At 45.0% G+C, this 20,250-nt stretch overlaps 1 protein-coding gene across 2 annotated transcripts in view; it reads right to left on the minus strand.

Moving 5' to 3' along the window:
* Nucleotides 1-20,250, minus strand: part of FBLN1 (fibulin 1) — a 900,993-nt gene that overhangs the window by 588,672 nt on the left and 292,071 nt on the right. For both annotated transcript variants that reach the window (XM_078673831.1, XM_078673830.1), the window contains exon 7: nucleotides 15,107-15,244. In XM_078673831.1, the coding sequence (XP_078529957.1) occupies nucleotides 15,107-15,244 (138 nt within the window). The remainder of the gene's footprint in view (nucleotides 1-15,106; nucleotides 15,245-20,250) is intronic.

The raw sequence follows: 20,250 nt of genomic DNA on the forward strand, positions 1-20,250 counted from the left end.
TGCACTGACCCACGACTTTTTTTTAAGCTCCGTCAGTGCCCTAAATTTCGCAAAGTTTTACCCACCAACCATCTGCCACTGGAGAGCAAAATTGAAGAAAACAGACAATAATTGTTATTGGCTATTTTGCAGAAGGATTGCACAAGGAAGTATTGCCTTTTTCCATTGTGAACTTGCTAAACAGGGGGCAGGTGCTGTTCGGACACAGTTCCTCTTGTCTCAGTCCACTACAAGTTATTTTTAATCTTAATTAACATAAAATGCTTGCAAAGTTAGCTGTATTCAACATAGGCATTGGTACATTGACTCCATACAAACAATTGTCTCTTGCACCTCTACAGTCTCTTGACAACCCATTCCTGAAGAGACCAGCGGCAGCTTTGCATTGACACACACCATTTTTTTAAATCCCCAAAATGTAGGACGCTATAAATAACACTAGAATTTTTAAATAAATGTTTGGTGTGATTTTGAACATGATACCAGCTCTCTTACACCGAGGTTATTGTATATTTTCACCCAGTTTAAGTAGCAAAGTAGTACATGCAGAAGGATAACCCCTCATTGCCTGCTTATTGATGCGAGTTGCTTTGTATAAACTGCAATACAGTGACAGAGGGGATACATCTTGGATAGCTTCTTTTCTTTGTCAAGAAAATATTATTCCAAAATGGTACTTTATTTTCCCCTCCTGAGTGCTTGCTGTGTGACCTCGCAGTGAAACTTGGAGAAGATAGTTTTTTTTGGTTGCCTACATTCCCAAAGAACTAAGGCTTCTGTTCCACCACACTGGCAATCCAGATTCCCTTTGGCATTGATACAGCCTTTTATCCACTTTCTGAACCTTGCACGTGAACTTTGCTCCCAGTTACAAATTTCTTAGTAGCCTAAAAGATATCCATTAGCATACGTTTCTATACTTTTCCTCTCCTGTGCGGTGGGAAAGCTGTTTGGCGATTCCCTTCTTCCTTTGATTAGAAGAAAAGCCTTGCTGCTAGACTTGTGGTCTAGCCCAAAAGACCCCATAGGACAAAGGCATTCAGGGGCAGGCTTACTAGCGTCTCTTGTAAGGCCTGGGGCCAAAACTTAATCCTGGTCCCACTGGCTGTTTCTTCATTTCTGTCAGATGCCTCAAGCACTAGTCACTAAGTATTAAGCAATAATTTACTCCAGGGAAAGAGAAAACATAGCATTGTGTGTCATCTAGTGATCTTGTCACTTAAGCTCCCTCATTTTTATTGAAGATGGAAGGTTCTTTGTAATAAAAAATATATAAATAAATTTGCTGAAGGAAAGCGGGGCCCTGGAAATAGGAGATTCTGTGGCTTATTAACCTTTCTTCCCTCCCCACTCCCATCCCTTGTGATGCCGCTGGTGAGGGACAGTGTTGGTAAACACTGACATAAGCAGCCATTCAGTTACCAAACACTGTGCTGTGGCTGGCACAGTAGGGATGGGCAGCAGAGACCTTGCTCATAAATCATCTCCCATCTGTCACTAGAAACAAGACTCTTCTATTGATGGCCTTTACCACAAGATGAACAAATAAAGTTCATCCTGTATATCCTTTAAGTAGCAAAATGGTGTTGTTCCTAAGGGTTGGGCATTTAGTAGCCGGCAACACGGATTTCCCACCCTATAGCAAACAATTAAAGCACCCTTTTCTGAGCTGTTAGGCTGTCCGGATGTACTGCCCATCCCATACGAAACGTGTCTGTGGTGATGATCAGCTAAGAGTCAAAGAAAAGACATGCCAATAACAAGTTTTTGTTGATCCACCATTGGAGTTTGCGATCAACTCTAGGCTGCACTTCAGTTAAATGCTCTCACTTCCCAGTCGCTTATGACCACTTCCAGACTAGAAACTCCTGTAATGGGTGCACTCACAAGCAACTTTTCAGGACTAAAGCCGTACAAGATGACATCAAGCTAAGAATGAGAAAGTACAGAGAAAAAATGCCTTCTCCTCACAAATGTGATCGAACCAAATGGTTACATACCTGCGTAGTTGCCATCGTCAGATTTTCTTTTTTTACCCCTTTGGTTAACAGACATATTTCTAGAGCTTCATAATTTTTGGTTAACAGATGAAAATACTGGTATTTGTAAAGTGCTAACAATTAACCCTAATGGTGTCAAGGCGCTGGGGGCCATCGGGAAGATTAAGTGAGCTATTGCCCAGAGTCACATGGTGCTGGGCTAAACTGCCGCCGGGTATCGAACAGTGAGCCCCATGCTCTGGAGTTAGCCGCCCTGGCCGCTGCGCCACACCTCTTCCTCTAGAGTTTCACAAATGTTATGTTTAATTGTGGTTTCTTACTAGGTTAGAAAAAATAACACGTCTTCTAGGGAAAGTGGGAGAGTTGGATATGAATGCAGAAAAGTCTTTAAGCTGCAAAACTACTTCTACAGATAACTATATTGTTTTGCAGCGTGAATCTTTTCTGGATTTACATGCTGAGCATTTATTATATAGCGGTACTCCCTCTTCTGAGAGATTGGGTTGAAGTGAGTGTTTGCGAACTGGTACCATAAGACCTTCAGTCCAACTGCTTCCTTGTTCACCTGGATATCTATGGAGTATTAACATTTATGGCTGTATTAGCTATAAAGGCTACAGTGCTCCTCTCCTTCTTCGTGGTGTGTGCCCTTGGTCTCTCTTCTAGACGTACTCCTGTAGTCAAGTAGCATGTTTAAATGGTGTGTACTATTCATCGAACACTAATCCCCTCTGTGACTGTTGAACCAATGTTTGTGGGTGAGCAGGAGATAAAAAGTTATACTCCATTTCAGTCTTATTTCCTTTAGGTAGTACATCACTGCTCTTTTGATGTCTAGCGAATGGAGTGCTCTTTCTGTGTGTGTCTTTGACTGCTTAATGAAATGGGGTAGAAGAATTGTCTGATTAACATGAAACTGTGCTATTACTCCTGGCAGAAACCGTGGATTTGTTCACAAAACTACCATGTCCCTTTTAACCTGCAGGAAGGGTTTTTGTACTGCTATTACCTGTAGTTCACTGACTCTATGCAGTGAAGTGATCGCTATTAAAACAAAGATATCTTGAGGTTTAGGAATGTTAATTGTTCTTTTTGTGGAGACTCAAATAGTGTTTTCATCATTTGTGTTAATACCAAGTTAAGGTTCCACAAGGGTGTGTGTGCTGACCTTGATGGTGCAAGTTGTTTGACCCCTTCTAAGAAACTCTTGGTGACTTTTGAGATAACCTGGTGTATGCCACAACGGTTGCTAGGTGGACCTTCATAGAGTAGTCCAACAGTTTTTCATCAAATAAATGTGCAAGGTACCCAATTACTATGGTGTCCGAAGTTATGCCATCAAGTGGTTCACCTCCTTCCTTACAGTACAAACACACAGAGCATCTGACTGCCTACCATCACCTCCACACCCAAAGACATCATATGTGGTGGTCCACAAGGATCATACCTTAACCCCACCCTGTTCAACATCTACATGACTGCCCTCGCAAACGCCGTCGGATCCCACGGACTCAACAAAATCTCCTACGCAGACTGCACTCAACTTATGCTCTTGCTCCCCAAAGACTCCTCAATTGCCAAAACTAACTTCTGCAATGCCATGACCAACACAGCCAAATGGATGAGAGAAGACTGTCTCCAACTCAACTATGTCAAGACTGAAGTACTGATCTTCGAAAAGAAAACCTCCACATGTGTCCACAGCTGGTGGCCTGCAGAACTCGGAACTAAACCCACACCGACCGACCATACACGCAACCTCGGCATCATCCTCAACAGCCAACTGACCATGAAAGGGCAAGTCAACGTAGTCGCCTCCTCCTGCTTCCACACACTTCAAATGCTCTGCAGAATGTTCATATGAATCCCAACCAACACCAGAAAGACCATCACTCAGGCCCTCGTCACCAGCTGCATTAACTATGGCAACGCCCTCTATGCCGGCATCTCCACCTAGCTCCTCAGAAGTCTCCAAACTATACAGAACGCTGCAGCCAGTCTCATCCTGGACCTCTCCAAACAAAAGCTACATTGACCCCCACCTGAGAGACCTCCTCTGGAACCCCATCCAGAAGAGATACCAGTTCAAGATCCTCACGCATGCCTACAAAGCTCTCCACGCCCTCGGACCTGCCTACATCCACCATCGACTCAACTTCCAACAATCTTCCAGACACCTGTGCTCCTCTTCACTCGCCCTCGCACACACACCCTGCATCCGTCAGAGCGGTTGCCGCTCCTTCTCCCACATCGCTGCCAAGACCTGGAACGACCTGCCTCTCCAGCTCTACACAGCCTGGCAGTCTTCAAAAAGAAACTCAAGACCTGGCTCTTCGACAGCGACACATCGCCCACATACCCCTAGGTGTTGTGTTAGTTTCTCTTTTTTGCACCAGTGGTCGCATAGTATAGGATCCTGTTGCACTTGGCTATGCAACACTTCCTTGTCATTGGTTTCCTATCTTCACTCAGCACTTGCATGCATTTCTGTGGCAGGTCCAGGTGCTCAAACTATTTCCTCAGGAGACCTGCTGCTAGACCACTGCTCTTTGGCTCTGGATGACACACTTGCTCCCCTAGAATGGTTAACAGATCCTGTGAGACTGGCAGCTGTGTTTGCCTTGTGATATTTGCAAGTTTAAGAACCATGTGTGTCTGACCCTCTGTAGGGCAATAGGCATCACTGTCATGGTTGCTAGTTTGTACTTGCCTATAACTAGAGTTATCAGTGATATTGGTGGAGAAGCGTATGCAAAGGTCACTGAACAATCTATTGATAGGACATTCCTACAGACTGGTGTGATGTGGTGATAGTTGAGCATTTTGCATTTGCGGGTGTGGCAAACAGATCTATGAATGGTGTGCTCTATTCTTGGAAAATGTTATGGGCTACGTCCTGTTTGAGTTCCTGTTCATGTGATGAGTTTCATAGTCTGTCTGCCTCTCTCAATTGGACATCTGATAAATGATACAACTAACCCCGGTGGCAGAGGGAGGTTGTTGGCTGGGCATGCTGTGTGCTGCTTTCTTTGTATGACGCTACGATTTTAAAACGCACTTCCCTGATTTATTGTTTCTTTTTGCCTTACCTGCTCTGTGTACTCGCTCCCCTAGCCTCGTTCCGACACGGCTGTTGTGCCGCTTGTAATCGGAGGGCTGACGGGGCTGCGAGCACTATTTTAAAGACGTCACTTTCGCCCACATAGGTCAGCGCTCTAGTGTTCGCTCTCTTCTGACCTATTTAGTTTGGGCCCATGCGCACGCGCAGCGGACGCGCCGAAGGCGCGCCAAAGGCAAGCCCGTCTTTGCCCGTCCGGGGCTAGGGGCACACCATTATGCCCGTTTATTAACCTATTCCCCGGAAGAACTTAGCTCGTGCCAAGGCCCCTGGCCGCTAAGTGCCCCTATTGCTGCCCATATTGATAAACTTAGCCTTAGCCAATCCAACTCCGCTCCCTCTTTTCCCTCAAATATGCCATCACTGAGCTCCCTCCCCATCACCAGATTGGGACCCTCTCCCCCACTGTGTTCCGTCCCTGCCATTTCAGCTTTTCTCCTCAACACTAGGTCTGCTGTTAAGCACTATTTGGAATTGTTTATTTTTCTAGACACCCATAAACCAGATCTTCTGTTTCTCACAGAAACCTGGTTCTGCCCTGACTCCCTGCCTAATGTGTTAGCGGCTCTCCCCTCCTCTTACTACGCCTTACGCGCAGACCGGCCTGTGGGGAAGGTCGGAGGCGGCGTTGCTCTGATTGTCCGCTCGTAATTCCACTTCCAACCGCTATCATTCCCCCCCATTATGGCGGTCGACTGCTTAGTTGTTGGTTCTGCCTCCTTCCAAATTCCCCTCACCTGAATACTTATCTATCGTCCCCCGCAGCCAATGTTGCATTTTATTCCTGCTGTTCAGGAATTGCTGGCTACCCTAGCAGTGAACAACTCATCTGTCCTCGTGCTTGGCGACCTCAATTTCTGGCCCTCTGACCCTCTTGTGGATTTTATGTCGAAAGAATTCACTGAACTTCTCCTCAGATTAAATTTTTCATCACATATTCACGTTCCTACCCATGCCCGCGGCCACATCTTGAACCAGCTTTGGTCACTCAATGTTCCTGTCTCCTCCCCTGCTATTTCCCCCTGCTCTTGGTCTGACCACTCTTTGGTCTCTTTTTTCTTTGACCAAAGTCTTGCTAAAAGACCTCCCCTTCCCAGAAACACGTGGGCGTGAAACTGGAATCATGTAGATGTGGCTACCCTCTGCTCTTCTCTTTTAGCCTCGTGTCCTAACCTTGAAGAGCTACCCCCCTCGTCTCAAGTAGACACAATTAATAAATGGCTTTACAGAGCATGTGACCAAGTGGCCCCTTCAGACGCGTCAGAACCAGACGCGCTCATGACGCAAACAGATGGAACGAATTGAAGAACAGGAGAACTATTGCCTGACGCTACTGGAGGGACGGGGAGAATTGATTGAAATCCAGATACCAGATTACCTCATACTGGGACTATGTGTAGTGGAAATTGTACCATGCACCGAGGACGCGGAAGAAGCCGCCCGGCCTTCGGGATGTGGGCTGAATGGCTGTTTGTACTGATGAGGTGCGGAGTTGAATGGAGGAAAAATCTGTACTGACAAGACCCAGTAATGATATGTATACTGTGCATTTGTTCTGCAATAAAAAAAGTTTAAAAAAAAAAATGACGCAAACAGATGGTTTAACACCGAGCTCAAGGAGAAAAAATTCACTGTGCGGCAAGCAGAACGCGCCTGGAGACGCGCCTATTGCCCCACGCTTAAATTGCAGTATATTCTTACTCTTAATGAATATAAAAAAGCTATTCTCCTTGCTAAGATTGACTACTTTTCTTCTAAAATTCTCTCAGCAGAAAACCAGCCTAGGGAAATTTTCGCCACTGTCCAGGAGCTGGCTTCTTCAGATAGTGTCACTCTCAAACCATCCCCTTCCCAATCCCTCTGATTCTCTCAATGATTACTTTATTGAGAAATTCAGAACCATTAAGTAAAACATACCACCTCCCTCCTCTTCCTTCCTTGTCTCCCCATCCCCCACCCAACCGGTCTCATTTCGACCAAATACCCCCTTTGACTAGGGAAACTTTCCTGCTTCTGCTTGTCAGGATCAAGTCAGGATCCCCTTCTGACATCTGCCCCGCACATATCCTGAGACAGATTTTTTCTGCCTGCCCTCTGCCCCCCCTTATTTTCCTCAATGACTCTTTAGCGCAGGGCATTATCCCGGACTATCATAAGTCAGCTACAATAATCCCTATATTAAAGAAGCCCGGGGCAGATCCCACTTCCCTTTCTAACTACTGCCCCATCTCCCTTCTCCCGTTCCTGGGCAAAGTCCTAGAATGCCACGTCACCAAAGTTCTTAGTGTGTTTGTTGAGGGCAGTGGCTGCTTAGCCCCCTGCCAGGCGGGCTTTCGCCCATCCCATTCTACCGAAATGGTAGTTCTTTCTGTTATGGACAAGCTCAGAGAGGGGATGGACGTCAACCTGCCCCAGGCGCTGGTCCTCCTTGATTTGTCCGCCGCCTACGACACGGTTGATCATTCCATCCTTCTTACCCATGTCGAGGCGGCTGGCATAGGGGGGCCTGCCCTGGCCTAGCTCACTTCCTTTTTGAAGGATCGTACGCAGGCCGTCCATCTGGCCGATTATTCTGCGCCCTCACGCAAAGTCCTATGTGGTGTTCCTCATGGCTCTTCCCTCTCCCCTCTTCTTTTTAATTTATATATTTCTCCCCTCATTTTTGCTCTACAGCAGATGGAGGTCACGGTACTCAATTATGCCGACGAACTCCAGCTCATCTTCACCCTTTCCTCTTCCCTGGAGCCCATTCACAATTTCCAATCTGTTATGATTTTCATCAGGGACTGGATGAACTGCAATCACCTTAAGTTAAACCCTGAAAAAAACGAATTGGTACTTACAGGTGCCAGCTCCAGTCCCTAGACCCCTTTGTTTTGGCCCCCCTCCCTGGGTACCTCTCCCTCACCCTCTCCCTCAGTTAAAACACTAGGGATAAAACTCAATAGTCACCTCACCTTGCACTCCCAGATTAGCTCTGTGGTCTCATCTTGTTTTTTGACTCTCCGTACTATCTATAAGATATCACGGTTCTTTTCCTTCTCCGCCTTAAAACTTATTCTTTTGGCCATAGTCATGTCATGTCTGGACTATGGCAACATTTTGTACACTGGTGTTCCTGCTTATGATCTTGGGCGCCTTCTACTGGTCCAAAATCAAGCTGCCCGCCTTATTTATAATCTCCCTAAATCACACCATGTCACTCCCTTACTTAAGGCCCTGCATTGGCTCCCTATTCGGGAACGCGCCCTCTTCAAGATGGGCTGCACGACTTTTCAGGCCTGTGCAGGCACTGCTCCAGCCTTTATCAATTCTGATATTAATATCTACACTCCCAGCAGAGAGCTGCGCTCCTCTACCCAGTCCCTTCTTTCCGTTCCTCGTTTTAGGAAGAAGAAACTTGGGGCGTTAGGTTTTCCACCCTTGCCCCCACCTTCTGAAACTCCCTTCCCCTTACTGTTAGATCTTCTGCTTCTTACCCTCAGTTCCGTAAAGCATTGAAGGCCTTTTTGTTTTCACAAGCCTTTCTGCCCTAGCGGCCTTCCCTTGCTCTCCTGGGTCTGTATCCTCAGCGCCAAGAAACCGCCTGGTAGTCGTGCGCTTAGTAAGTATCTTAACTTCAACTTCAAATGTATGACTGAACGTTATGTCCCTTTGTACAGCCCATTTACAAATCTTCTGTTCGACCTAACCATGTAATACACTTAACCACCACCTTAGGACCCTGAAGTTTTGTTTGTTAAACATTCAGATCAATCCTGGATGGCAAAGGAACAAGTGTAAAACATTTAAACAGCACCACAATGTATGCACTGTTTGTTTGTATACTTTTAGACACCACAATGAAAAAGATCCACCAAAGGATTCCAGAGATATAGAATTACCAAGGTGTAGTAAATCAACCATGAACAACCATTGGCAAATTCAACAAATTTAACACTTAGAAACGTGTTGACCAAAAAAGGGGGCTATTTGTATTGTGGTCACTTAGAATAACTTTAGGAGACCAACTCCAGAAAGGAACGAGTGAGGGGGACCAGCAGGGCCCTCAGAATCAGTTACCTTTTCAGGTCAGGTAGTCTTCAGGCAGTTCCAGGCACATTATCCCAATTAAGATGGATTTCTATGAAAGTGGTCCTGCAGCAAGTGATGAAAGATGTTGAAGCTGCTCAAGGAAGCTGTGGATGCGATGGGGTCGACAGGGGTCATGCTGCGGCTAATCCTCGGTCCATGAAGGGATGAGGCAGTCACAGGGTTGATGTCACAGGGTTGATGTCCCTGGCAGTCCTCTTGGTACTGTTAGAAGTCCATTCGCCACTGTGCTACCAGCCACCTGGTATCACGGTCACAGGCAAATCCCTCCTGGGCCACAAAGCTGCACTACAATGACTCTCACAGCATCAGCAAACTCTGGTGCAACCCTGAGTGTCAGGTCCTGGTCTCTGATGCTGCATGGCAGCGTTTGGCATAGGCTTAAAGATTCTGGGCTACCAACTCTCCCCAACAGGCTTCTCAGCTGCTGTGTGCCTGTGTCAGCTAACTGATCCTTGGAGTCTCTTGGCTTTGACTGGGCTCTAAATCGACTTCTCAAGCAAGACACAGCAGGCACAGTTCCTCTATCTGGCTAGCCACCAGGTTCAGCAGGTGCAGCCCATGTCGGTGCAGAATGTATGATGATACTACGCGATCATGTTAATCGCGGTATCTTACAACACGGGTTTACAATGCAAGTCGTTTCAACGGCTTGCGCTGGAGGGTGCTGGACTTTGGGACAGTACGATTTACTATTCCAACACCAGTCTACATACAGTAGGGAAGGTGTTGGATAGTAAATCGTACTATTCCTTAGCTTGCAGCGCCCTCCAGCGCAAGTCATTGAAACGACTTGCGTTGTAAAACCTGCGTTGTAAACATACAGCGGTGTAACGACGGCGTTGTAAAGGTCGTCTCCCGCCGGTGCATCCTCTCTGACGGTTCCACGGTGCAGCTGGGAATTCCTTCTTTAGGACTGAAATTCAGGGTGCCAGGAGTGCCGTACTTATGTTCAGAAAAAGCCCTCAGGGTTATCTCCCACCTGATGACCACTTCTTGCAAACTGTGGCATTGGGTATCCCTGGATGCACCATTCAGCCTTCTTCCAACAAAGAAGGACTCCACTGTTGGCATGTGGAGATCCCAGAGTTGTGGATACCAAGGGGGCTATGTGCCCTGGAACACTGGTTTGACAACTGGTTTTCCCTTACGTGCCCCGTGTGCCAGCCTGTCTACCTAAACAATAGAGCAGCCCCTCTCCCAAGTGTTCCTCATTTGCCCTTCAAAGTCGGCTTTGCCTTTGAAGCATGTCTTTTGGGCTAACACCCATGTAGCTTCCTGCCTGGAGGAGTTAACACCTCCTCCAGTGACTGACCGCTATTGTTATCTTTCATGAGCGTCGTTACGATGTCTCCCTAAGAGTGCAGAAAGCTCTTTGCAGGACAGAACCAGAGTACAATAGCAAACGGGAACTAGAAACCTTGGGCAACTAAAGTGGCAACTCCTAAAGTTGCACTTTTCCCACCAGTGACATTAAATTTGATTCACCCATTAAATCGGATTTAAAAAAGGGGATTTGGGCTTTGTCATTACCTTTAAAGGAAATGTCGACCTGGTAGTTTTAAACTGCCCTTCCAGTCTGCTGTAGCAGACGTGGAGCCATGTTTTAACTTGTCGCATTTGTGGTGGCACAACTAGTGCTACAATCCACAACAGACCTCAACTGGTACCATATACTAGGGATTTACAAGTAAGATAGGCTATGCCAATTCGGAGCAATCCACTTAAACTTGCACCACTTTAAGGGTCAGAACACATGCATATTTGAGCACCTAGTACTCAAAATGGGGGCAAAACGTGGAGGGTAATCCTGCAGACAGCCCATTTCCTTACAACATCCCTTCCTATGTTTTGAAATAAAACATTTCTGGTCTGTTGGCGGTTTGGATAAGTACCGTCCCCCCCTTATATGCATGTGAAATGCCTTGAGAGCAATTAAGACTGCCTTGAATCCTGGGAGGTTTATGAGTTGGATCGCTTACTGGGGCCTCCACGGCCCCTTGATGCTTAGGGTCCCTATGTGTACTACCCAGCATGTATGCATCGGTTCTGATGTCACAGAGGGGGGTGGCTGTTTGATTATCTTGACCTTTGGTACATTATAAATATTCCAGCCTTGCATTTCTCTGTTTTCGAGAGGGTCTCAATGAGGCTATGTACCTCTTCTACCTAAGCAAGTAGCTTTACTTTATGGTATTCTGCCACTCATTGAATGACAACATGATGTGCTGCTGTCTAGTCTGGATATGGCTTTAAAGATGGTTTCATCTGGAGTGTCCACGTTTTAGTCTTATATTCGTTTGGCTGAGTGATTTTCCTGGAGTTTCTAGTATGAGTCCGTGAGCACAGATTGAGCAGAGGGCAGTGAATGTGAAAGTGATAGTGATATTGGTGGTGCAGGTTCCCTTGGCTTTTTCTTCAGGATTTGAAAGGGTCTCAGTTCCTCTGAAATTGTCTCTTTGAAAGTAAGATGACATTTTTTGGGTGGACTGCTGCTGGAGGCCATGCACCATAAAGCCTTCTCTGCGGTACTTCTGGGTGATCCTCTTGGTCTTCAGTGGGATGAAGCAGCATTGTCATTGAGCTTGATGTCTGCTTTGAATGGAGCTTCTGAGTCCATTTTGGATCCAAGACTGTCTGGGCAGACTCTCACTGCTGATGTGCCCTATCTTATGGCTGGGGCTTGGGCTCTTGTGTCTTTTTGTGCCAAAGCTGGGGATCCTTGCCTCGAGGCTCAATGTCTTGTGCCTCTGGAGCCAAAAGCACCACCTGGAGTTAAACTGCCTAAGGGACAGAGGGCTGAGCACTGAGCAGACTCTTGAGGTTTCTTCAGAAGCAGTTCAGGGTTTAAGGCATAGCCTTTCCCTGCACTAATCAAGGTCAAACCTCAAAGGAAAGAGCATCTCAGTGTGGTGTTTGAGACAACCCAGTTGTTCTAAGAGTGGGTTTCATTGTGGGCCCTGGAAAGGATTGATCTCCGAAGTCGCAGTCATTCAAGAAGACCTAGAGTCAGAAATTCACCATTTTCATCCTCCCTTTGACTTCTGTAACACCCTGTCTGCACTGTGACCTGGAAAGCCTCAGTGCTGCAACATGGAATGTACCCACAATCTAGCTCTTCACCGTCCCGTTGAGTTTCATTGCACGCAGAGCAGGAAGATTCATCAGGGTCCCATGGTCAGCAGAAGTTGCAGATCAGCCACGACAATGTGCTATTGAAATTTGGGCAAAATTTAAAAGGCATGTTCTCCATACCCATGAGTCATTCTCATGCTTTTGCTGCCGATTTGGTTCCAAAGCAGTCTGAGATCGCATGCCTTCTGCTAAAACACAAAGTTCTCGCATATGGGAGTTTTCAATAGGCGATGTTTAAGATGTCAGTTTTATTGTCTCAACCACACGTTCAAACTCGGTAGCACGGAAAAAACATCAGTCTTGTCGCGGCTGGAATGACTCACGGGTGGGGAGTTCCCGCAGGGGAGGGTTTCATTTTTTTTTTTTAAACTTACCTTACTGGGTCCCGCGCCGCATCCACTACGGGCCAGGTCCTGCGTTTTTCTGCTGCTTTCTTGCTCTCCTGCCTCTGGCAGGAACAGGAAGCAGGCACCCTCCCTCACCAAAGCCAATCACAACGCTGCAAGCATTGTGATTGGTGGGGACAGTGCACAGCCGGGCACCTTTGGGGATGCCACAGCCTACATAGAGAAAATGCAGAGTGTGCATGACTGGTTTGATCGGCCCCAGAGGGCCAACCAAACAGTCAGGGCGCACAGCATTGGGCAAACCACTCCTCCCAGACCCTCCCACCCCCAACCAAGCACACTGGCGTAATGAAAGTTGTGAGTGCCACCCTGCAAAGTACATGGAAGGGCCCGCTCCGAATTGAATCCAGAGCTTTCAGGCCCGACAACTGTGCTGAGAGAGCCCCAAGAAACTCGTGTGGCCCCCGCACCACAGGGTAATGCGGGGGCCTGTGTTACGCCACTGACCAGGCATATCCTTCTGCTTTCTCGCAGCGCGAGAAGCAGAATCATAAAATAGTATTTAAAATACCATTTTATGTTTCTACTTCTCGCACTGCAAGAAAGCAGTGGGGCGACGCTCCTCCACCCTAAATGAGGTGCCGCCCCTATGCCCCCTAGTTCTTAGTGGGCTAAGCGAGAGGGATCACGAGTCACTTGTTAACCTGACACAACATGCAACACCTGCGCCTAACAGTAGATGAAAGCAACGTGCAAATAACCCATGCTTCAAACACTACTGTGTTTCAGTTTTTTCGATGTAAACTTTTCATGTTGTGTTTTTTATACTCAGCTGAACTATGTTCAACTTGTTTTCTCCCACATTTCTCTGGACTAGTATATATTGATGATTGCGTAAAACGTTATAGTAATTACAAAAGGGCGGGAAGAAAGAAATTAATGTATATTTGCATCATTTATAACAGATAGACGTTCCTAAAGTAAATATTCTTAGAGTCCTTAACAAACATTAGAAAATTGTTAAGAGATGATTTAGAATATTAAATGACGCACAATTTAATGGGATAATACAGCTTTAATATTCGATTAATTAGAAGACAACCAAAAAGAGATCTGCAACAGAAGAATAAAATGAAAATAAAGATCATTTATTTTTTTTAAGTTCAAGTGAAGGTTTATTGAAGAATTAAAATTGTTGTGAAAACAATACTTCGTACAAACAGTTATTTATCAATGCATAAAGGCATGAAAGAATACTTGAGAATGCTATTAATATACAAAAAACCATCAAGGCAATAAAAGTGTAACGTAGAAGATGAGATTAAAAGCTTCATAGGTTCATAAATATTGCAAATAGCAGTACATGTCCACAATACATCATTAAAGGAGTGCAATAGGGATTAACAAAATAATCAGAATTATATACAAGTAAACAGTAGGAAGTCAGGGAGGCTTGGTAACTTCTTGTATTGACAGATCGGGGGAGGAAGCATTTTTTACTGCTGTATTTAAAAAGTGTGTGAGGGGAGACCAGAGGTGAAGTCTTTTCGTAGCCAGAGAGATAGGGTGGACTAGAGCTGTATCTAAGCGGTGATTATAGCATACCGCATACCACCATGCTAGATAGGACAATTTGGAAGAGTCTTTCCAATGTTTTGAAATCTGTTGAAACGCTACAGCCAGTAACAGATCAATGAGTCTTAGCTGAGAATGACTTTTCCCCCATTCCTGTGCTAAGCTACCTAGGAAAATAGTGGTAAGGGATAAGGGTGCGGTGGTATGAAAGATAGTGTTAATTTGGTGCCAGACCTGTTCCCAGAATTTAAAGACATGTGTGCATGTGAATAGCATGTGCTTAAGGTCAGCTTCACTTTGGGAACATGTCCAACATGTGTTAGGATTTGTGTTATGTATCCTATTGAGGTGAATTGGAGTGAAAAATAACCGATTATACAGAAAGATAAGTGTTTGCGTTGTGCTGGCGGCTCTAGAGGACTTCCTAAGTTTTAACAAAATTCTATTCCAAAGAGTAACAGGCCAGTTTGTTTTCAGATCGGATTCCCAAGAGAGTTCTACCTTGGTCTTATGCCTGTCATCAGGAGGTTCCATTAGACGAGAATAAATGTTTGAAGCTTTGGGGTTTGTGAGCAAGAGACGGTGCCACGGAAAGAGGGGTTGGGATTGTGAGGAGGGTGAGGTTGTAAGTTTAGCACATGCCTCAATAAAGATCATTTATAACGTGTGTAGCAGGTCAATTTTCTAAACGTTATATGATTAAATATAGACAGAAAATACTACAGAAACACAGAAAATGTGAATGCAGCTCAAGTTCTAGAGAAAAACCAAAGCATCGGTTCTGAAGCCAATGTCATGCTGCGGTTGCATTATTCTGGCCTCTGCGTTCTCTGACGTACCTTTGCAGGTGTTCTCGTGCGTGAGCTCGTACCCGGTTCCGCAGCTGACCTCACGCTGGCAGCGAAATACTCCGGGCATATTGATGCACACCAGGCCTTCCTTGCAATTATGGGATCCGACCAAACACTCGTTTATGTCTAGAAATAAGAGGGCGAGCATCCGTGAGCTACAGAGCACATAAAGGGTCAAGGATGTCGTACACATGTGAACAAGAAACGCCTACGCAAATGGAGGGTAACAGATTGCACGTTAAACTACATGAAAACAATACCAACTTCTTTCTCTCCAGAAATACCAGTGTCTCTAAATTGATCATATCCTTGACACTTTTTTCATTATCGCTTATTAGTTATGTGAAATCATATAGAATTTCTTGCATGTTTGCACAGTTTTAAAAAAGCGTACATGCATAAACCTTATATTCAGGCGGTACTGATGTGAGTACATGTGCCTATTGCTTTTAGGTCCTTGTAATGTACCAGTTTGCCATTCCTGGGTGTTGGGTAAGATGCAAAGTTCTATCTAGAAGTTTTAGAATTCACAAAGCTGAGTAGTGTGTAGTATCGTGATATTCCCTATGCTTTCCTCCTCTCCCTCTATTGGAATGTTCATGTGATGCACCTTTCAGAATGTTGGTGTCCTGCCTGTGAGTTTACAGTTGGCTGGGCTGCTTTATTGTATACATTATATAACATTGATTGCAATATTACAAAAACTCCAGTTAAAAGACAGGCATGTAAAGATGAAACAAATACATCTTAGCAATTGGTAATACACCCATGTTGGAATCACAGTAAAGCTGCCTGCTTGTAAGTGTTTTGGGCGTACACCAAGTTTTTATAGGGTAGAGGTACATTGGAGATATAGTAAACATTTTCTTTTCTTTAAACTTCACATTGAAAGTTTTTGCATAGAAGAAAGTGTGTCTATCAAAGGCATTTAGTAGTATTTAATTGTAATAATGTATTTTCTAAATGAGGATTGTGCAATAGATGTCAGAGATGTAACTGAACTACATGGAGAATATGTATTTTAAGCTCTTATCCTCTGCTTTAGTGCAATGACAACAGTAATTAATTAATACAATATTGTCCATTGTGCATAGAAGGATATGTCCGAGATCAAGCCTCAGTCGACAGTGCGGCTCGAACAGTGGGGCGTAGAAGATCTGAGATTTAATAGTGGTGTATGCTTCTGATAAACAGCTTTTCCAGCCTTTGGACGATTTTAGTATGGAGAATCTGTGAACCACAGTGCAACAATGCAAAGGATCTAGATTTTACTGCACTAATGACAGATCCAATTCCCCTTCCACCAATTGGTGATGCTCATCTAGTTTCCAGCTCTGCAACATGAAAATTCCAAGTCTGCTTTTTATCCATCATTATCCCCAAATGAGGATAAATTGACACTTGCTCAATTGAAGTTGTACCCAGTATCAAATTCAGGCTTACATTTTGGTATTTGTTAAGTTATCCAGTAAACCGTCAATATTATTATATTCCTGGAGTTAGTTCAGTTGTCATCAGAGGCCCATCACTAATCAAATACACGAACACCAATAAATTATACATACACTTGATAAATGCATTCAAAATATAGTACGTACTTATTAAATTCTCCAGAAATCTGATAGTAATTAACTAGGACGCATGGTGCAGGGCTCCAAAGGACTGGGCACTGATGCGGCAGAAATCAAGGCAAAAAGCAAGAATTTCTACCTCCAAAAAATCAGAACATAAAGATGGTAGGTAAACTCACAAGACAAGGACAAGTTAGAGGAGGACTCGAAAGAGGTGCACGGAGAAGGGAGCATGGAGAGGGACGTGGATTCTGGAGCAATGTGCCCGAGAGAAGATGTGTGGTATTTGTGGCCATTGGGCCAAACCGGAAGGATTGTGGGTCTTAGAAGATTTGCAGTCATCCAGGAGACCCAGGGCTAATCGCCTGAGCCTGGTGGGAGACTGTATGGTGTCTTAGCAGTTCCAAAAGAGATGACTGAAGGTTACTGCAAGAGATAGCTCTGTGGATATCTGAAGCGGGGTGAATCACTGGAAAGGCGAGGCACTCAGACAGAGAGAGAGGTGAGGATCTGAGGTGGCCCAGAACATCACCCAGAACATACAAAATCTAGCAAGCCCAAAGGGGATAAATCATTGAGGGCAGAGACCAATATAAGTGCCATAAAAGAGGCCAACTCATTAAGCAGAAAAGTGAACCCACAAAGGTTCACCGCAGAGGGGAAACCAGAACAACAAGGACTGAAAGCTGCCTCATAATAGCAATAAAATTGCCCTTTGACAATTTCCCATTAAAAAGCGGCCAATGAGAACAGAACCCAAACAACAGGGTTAGTTGTAGGGTATGTGTCGGACGTTAAAGACAGCACGGCTGGGGCAGCTTTACAGGATCCTCCACCACAAAACGGGATCTCCTTGAATGTGATGGAGCAGGGTTTTGCAGAATAAAACCTGCTTGGATCAAACTTCTCACTGTGTGGATTATTAACAAAAAAATGTGTGTGAAAATAACCAAGAAAAGACTAAAAATGGGTAATTGGGAAAAGAGATGGGGAGAACGTGAAAACTGTGCACAGGTGCTGGAAAAAGACCAGTGATTTCCATGGTTTTCGAGAAGGCCGCAAATGCAAATGCGGTTTGAAAATAGGTACATAATGAGTAGTGAAGAGCAAAGCATTATTAGAGCATTAATAATGAAGTTTTGTTATGACCTGATAACTATTTGTGTGTTTGTTTTCCCTACAGAAAAGGCACACTTTACTGTTCTGCAGAGAAGGCCTCAAAAATCTTTTTAGGTTAAATTTGCTTTCTAAAACGTAGGCTGCAAAGAAATATATTTTGTCCTTCAAAAGTTCCTGACGATGACCATGGTTATGTGGAGGAAGTAATGAATGTTATAATGGAATTTCCTTGCCGACTGGAGAAAGTGTTCTTGTGGATAATCGTGCTGAAAGTTTTTGATACAAAGCAATTGAGCGACATGTGCAAGTTGCAGAACAGATTATTAGAGTTTCCTCTGCTGAAGGACAATAACAATGGTTTTCTCAAGACAAAGGAACTGTTGAGAATTAGGTGTGTTGGAAACGGAGTAATCAGACACCCCTTGGCCAAGACCAATCAGATTTTTGAACTTTTGAATTTTGATACATAGGGGTAGGATCTTTAGAGAATTAGGGTATAACTATAACTACTAGTGTTAGAATTTGAGTAGGGGAGAGACTTTGCGAGAGGACAGGGCAGTGTTGCGGTTTCCTTACTTAACTGGCTGATGTTCTGCTCATCCTGACTCTTTAACTTTGCTCCTCATATCCTTGTGAGGGTGCCCAGCCTACCCTTCCAGCCGGAGGGTAGCTCTTCTGACTATTAGCATTCCGTGCTATAGATAGTTCTAGGTTCGTATGATATTCTGAATTTGCATAGATATGATTTGCAAATGCTTCTTTGTTTTTGTCTCTTCACCTATCCACTCACTTATGGCTCATTGAGAGATGTTATAATTAATTATTTAACTGTTGTCTGTTTCTCGTGTGGTGATCTATGATTCGCGCTGTATTGTATTGGATGAGCATTCACATTCTTTAAAATTAGATAAAAGCAACTTGACAAGTAATCAGAGCCTGTCATTGTTAATGTACAATTGATTATAATGTTTTATATTATTTCTCTATGTTTAGGTCCTCATAAGGTTAGGATTCTGTTTTACCTTTGTCAATCCCTTACAACTCTAAAAGGTCCATCGGAGAGAGGCCCACATAAATATGAAAATTGGTAACCTGTTTTAGATTACGCAGCGAAAGGGACAGGCGTTGAAATTGGTTTCGGATGGTAAAATTTGGCAAAGCCCCTTTTTGCTGCATCAAATGTATATTGGGAATTTGAAAGTGGATTTAACAGTAGGTGCGGAAAAAGATATAACACAAATTAAAGAAGCAGCCACAGAGAACCTAAAGCTAAAGGTGAAGAATACAAATCATATTCAACAAGCTTTTGGATGCACTGCCTGGACTTTTAAGGGACCACAAGTCCCAGGCTTCCACAGTGCAAAAGAGGAGGTACTGCAACGATTCCCACCTGCCATTCATCAGCCCTATAAAGCACTTGTAATATCCCCGCAACGCGGGCCATGCCGGGGCAAAGGGAGGCCTGTCTTCACCCGGAGGCCATGCCACCTGCCCTTCATTTGCCACTAACAGCACTGAGCATTTTGTGTTTAGTTATACCTATCTGTACTTTCATCCACTACCTGACCTTGTCTTTGACTGACTTTTGTTGACCCATTAGTTGTTAGGTCTCACTCTGCAGGTATACCATGGGCAAACGGAGCGTTGTTACTATGCAACCAACGCCTGGCGCTACCCTTAATGGCTTGCTGCAGCGAGCTGTGGGGCACATGACTAGTAGGGAGATTGATCTCCCGGAAAGGCGCCTGTCTCTGTCATCTCTGCCAGAGTTGGCACCCAAGCAACCTTGTGTCCCCATGGAGCCCAATACGCTGACTATTACGTTTGCCCCCAACACAGGCACACCTGTGCCTATTGCGATTCATGAAGCCTTGAACAATCCCTTCGGGTGCGAACTCTCCAGATGACACCATGGCCCCTGAGATCGGTGACCATTCTAGGAGGGATCACTTATTATTCAGCCCACCTAAGTCAGGAAGAGACAATGCCTGGGGGGTAAGAGGAAGAGAGTGGAATGAGGGGGTCAAGTCCAAGCGACAATGTGCTGGGTCCCCTGTTGCAATGCTCTCCCCAGCTCTTGATTTGACCTTGAAACCCTGCCCTCTTCCTCCAAACCACCTGTAGACAACTTTAGCAGGCATTGCTGGGGAAGTGTGCAGGAATGTCATATGTCCTCCTTCACTAGTGTATTGGGCCCAATTTTGTTCTCTTTGGTGAAGGTGGAGGTAACACTGGCCAAATTAAATGACGCTTTGCTGGTGCATCATACAGCAAGCTCCAAGCCACCTGCTTCTATAGGTGGCATCCTTAATGTAGGCTCACCGGTGTCATCTATGGCCGCAGCTGGTCCTGGTGTCATCCCTCTGTGAAAAGAAGGTGGTCTTGGCCAAGACAGGCCCACTACTATGCCCAGGCCAGGCCCACAGGATATTCCTGGAACTA

The sequence above is a fragment of the Lissotriton helveticus genome, chromosome 1_1, assembly GCF_964261635.1.
Source record: "Lissotriton helveticus chromosome 1_1, aLisHel1.1, whole genome shotgun sequence".
Taxonomy (NCBI): Eukaryota; Metazoa; Chordata; class Amphibia; order Caudata; family Salamandridae; genus Lissotriton; species Lissotriton helveticus.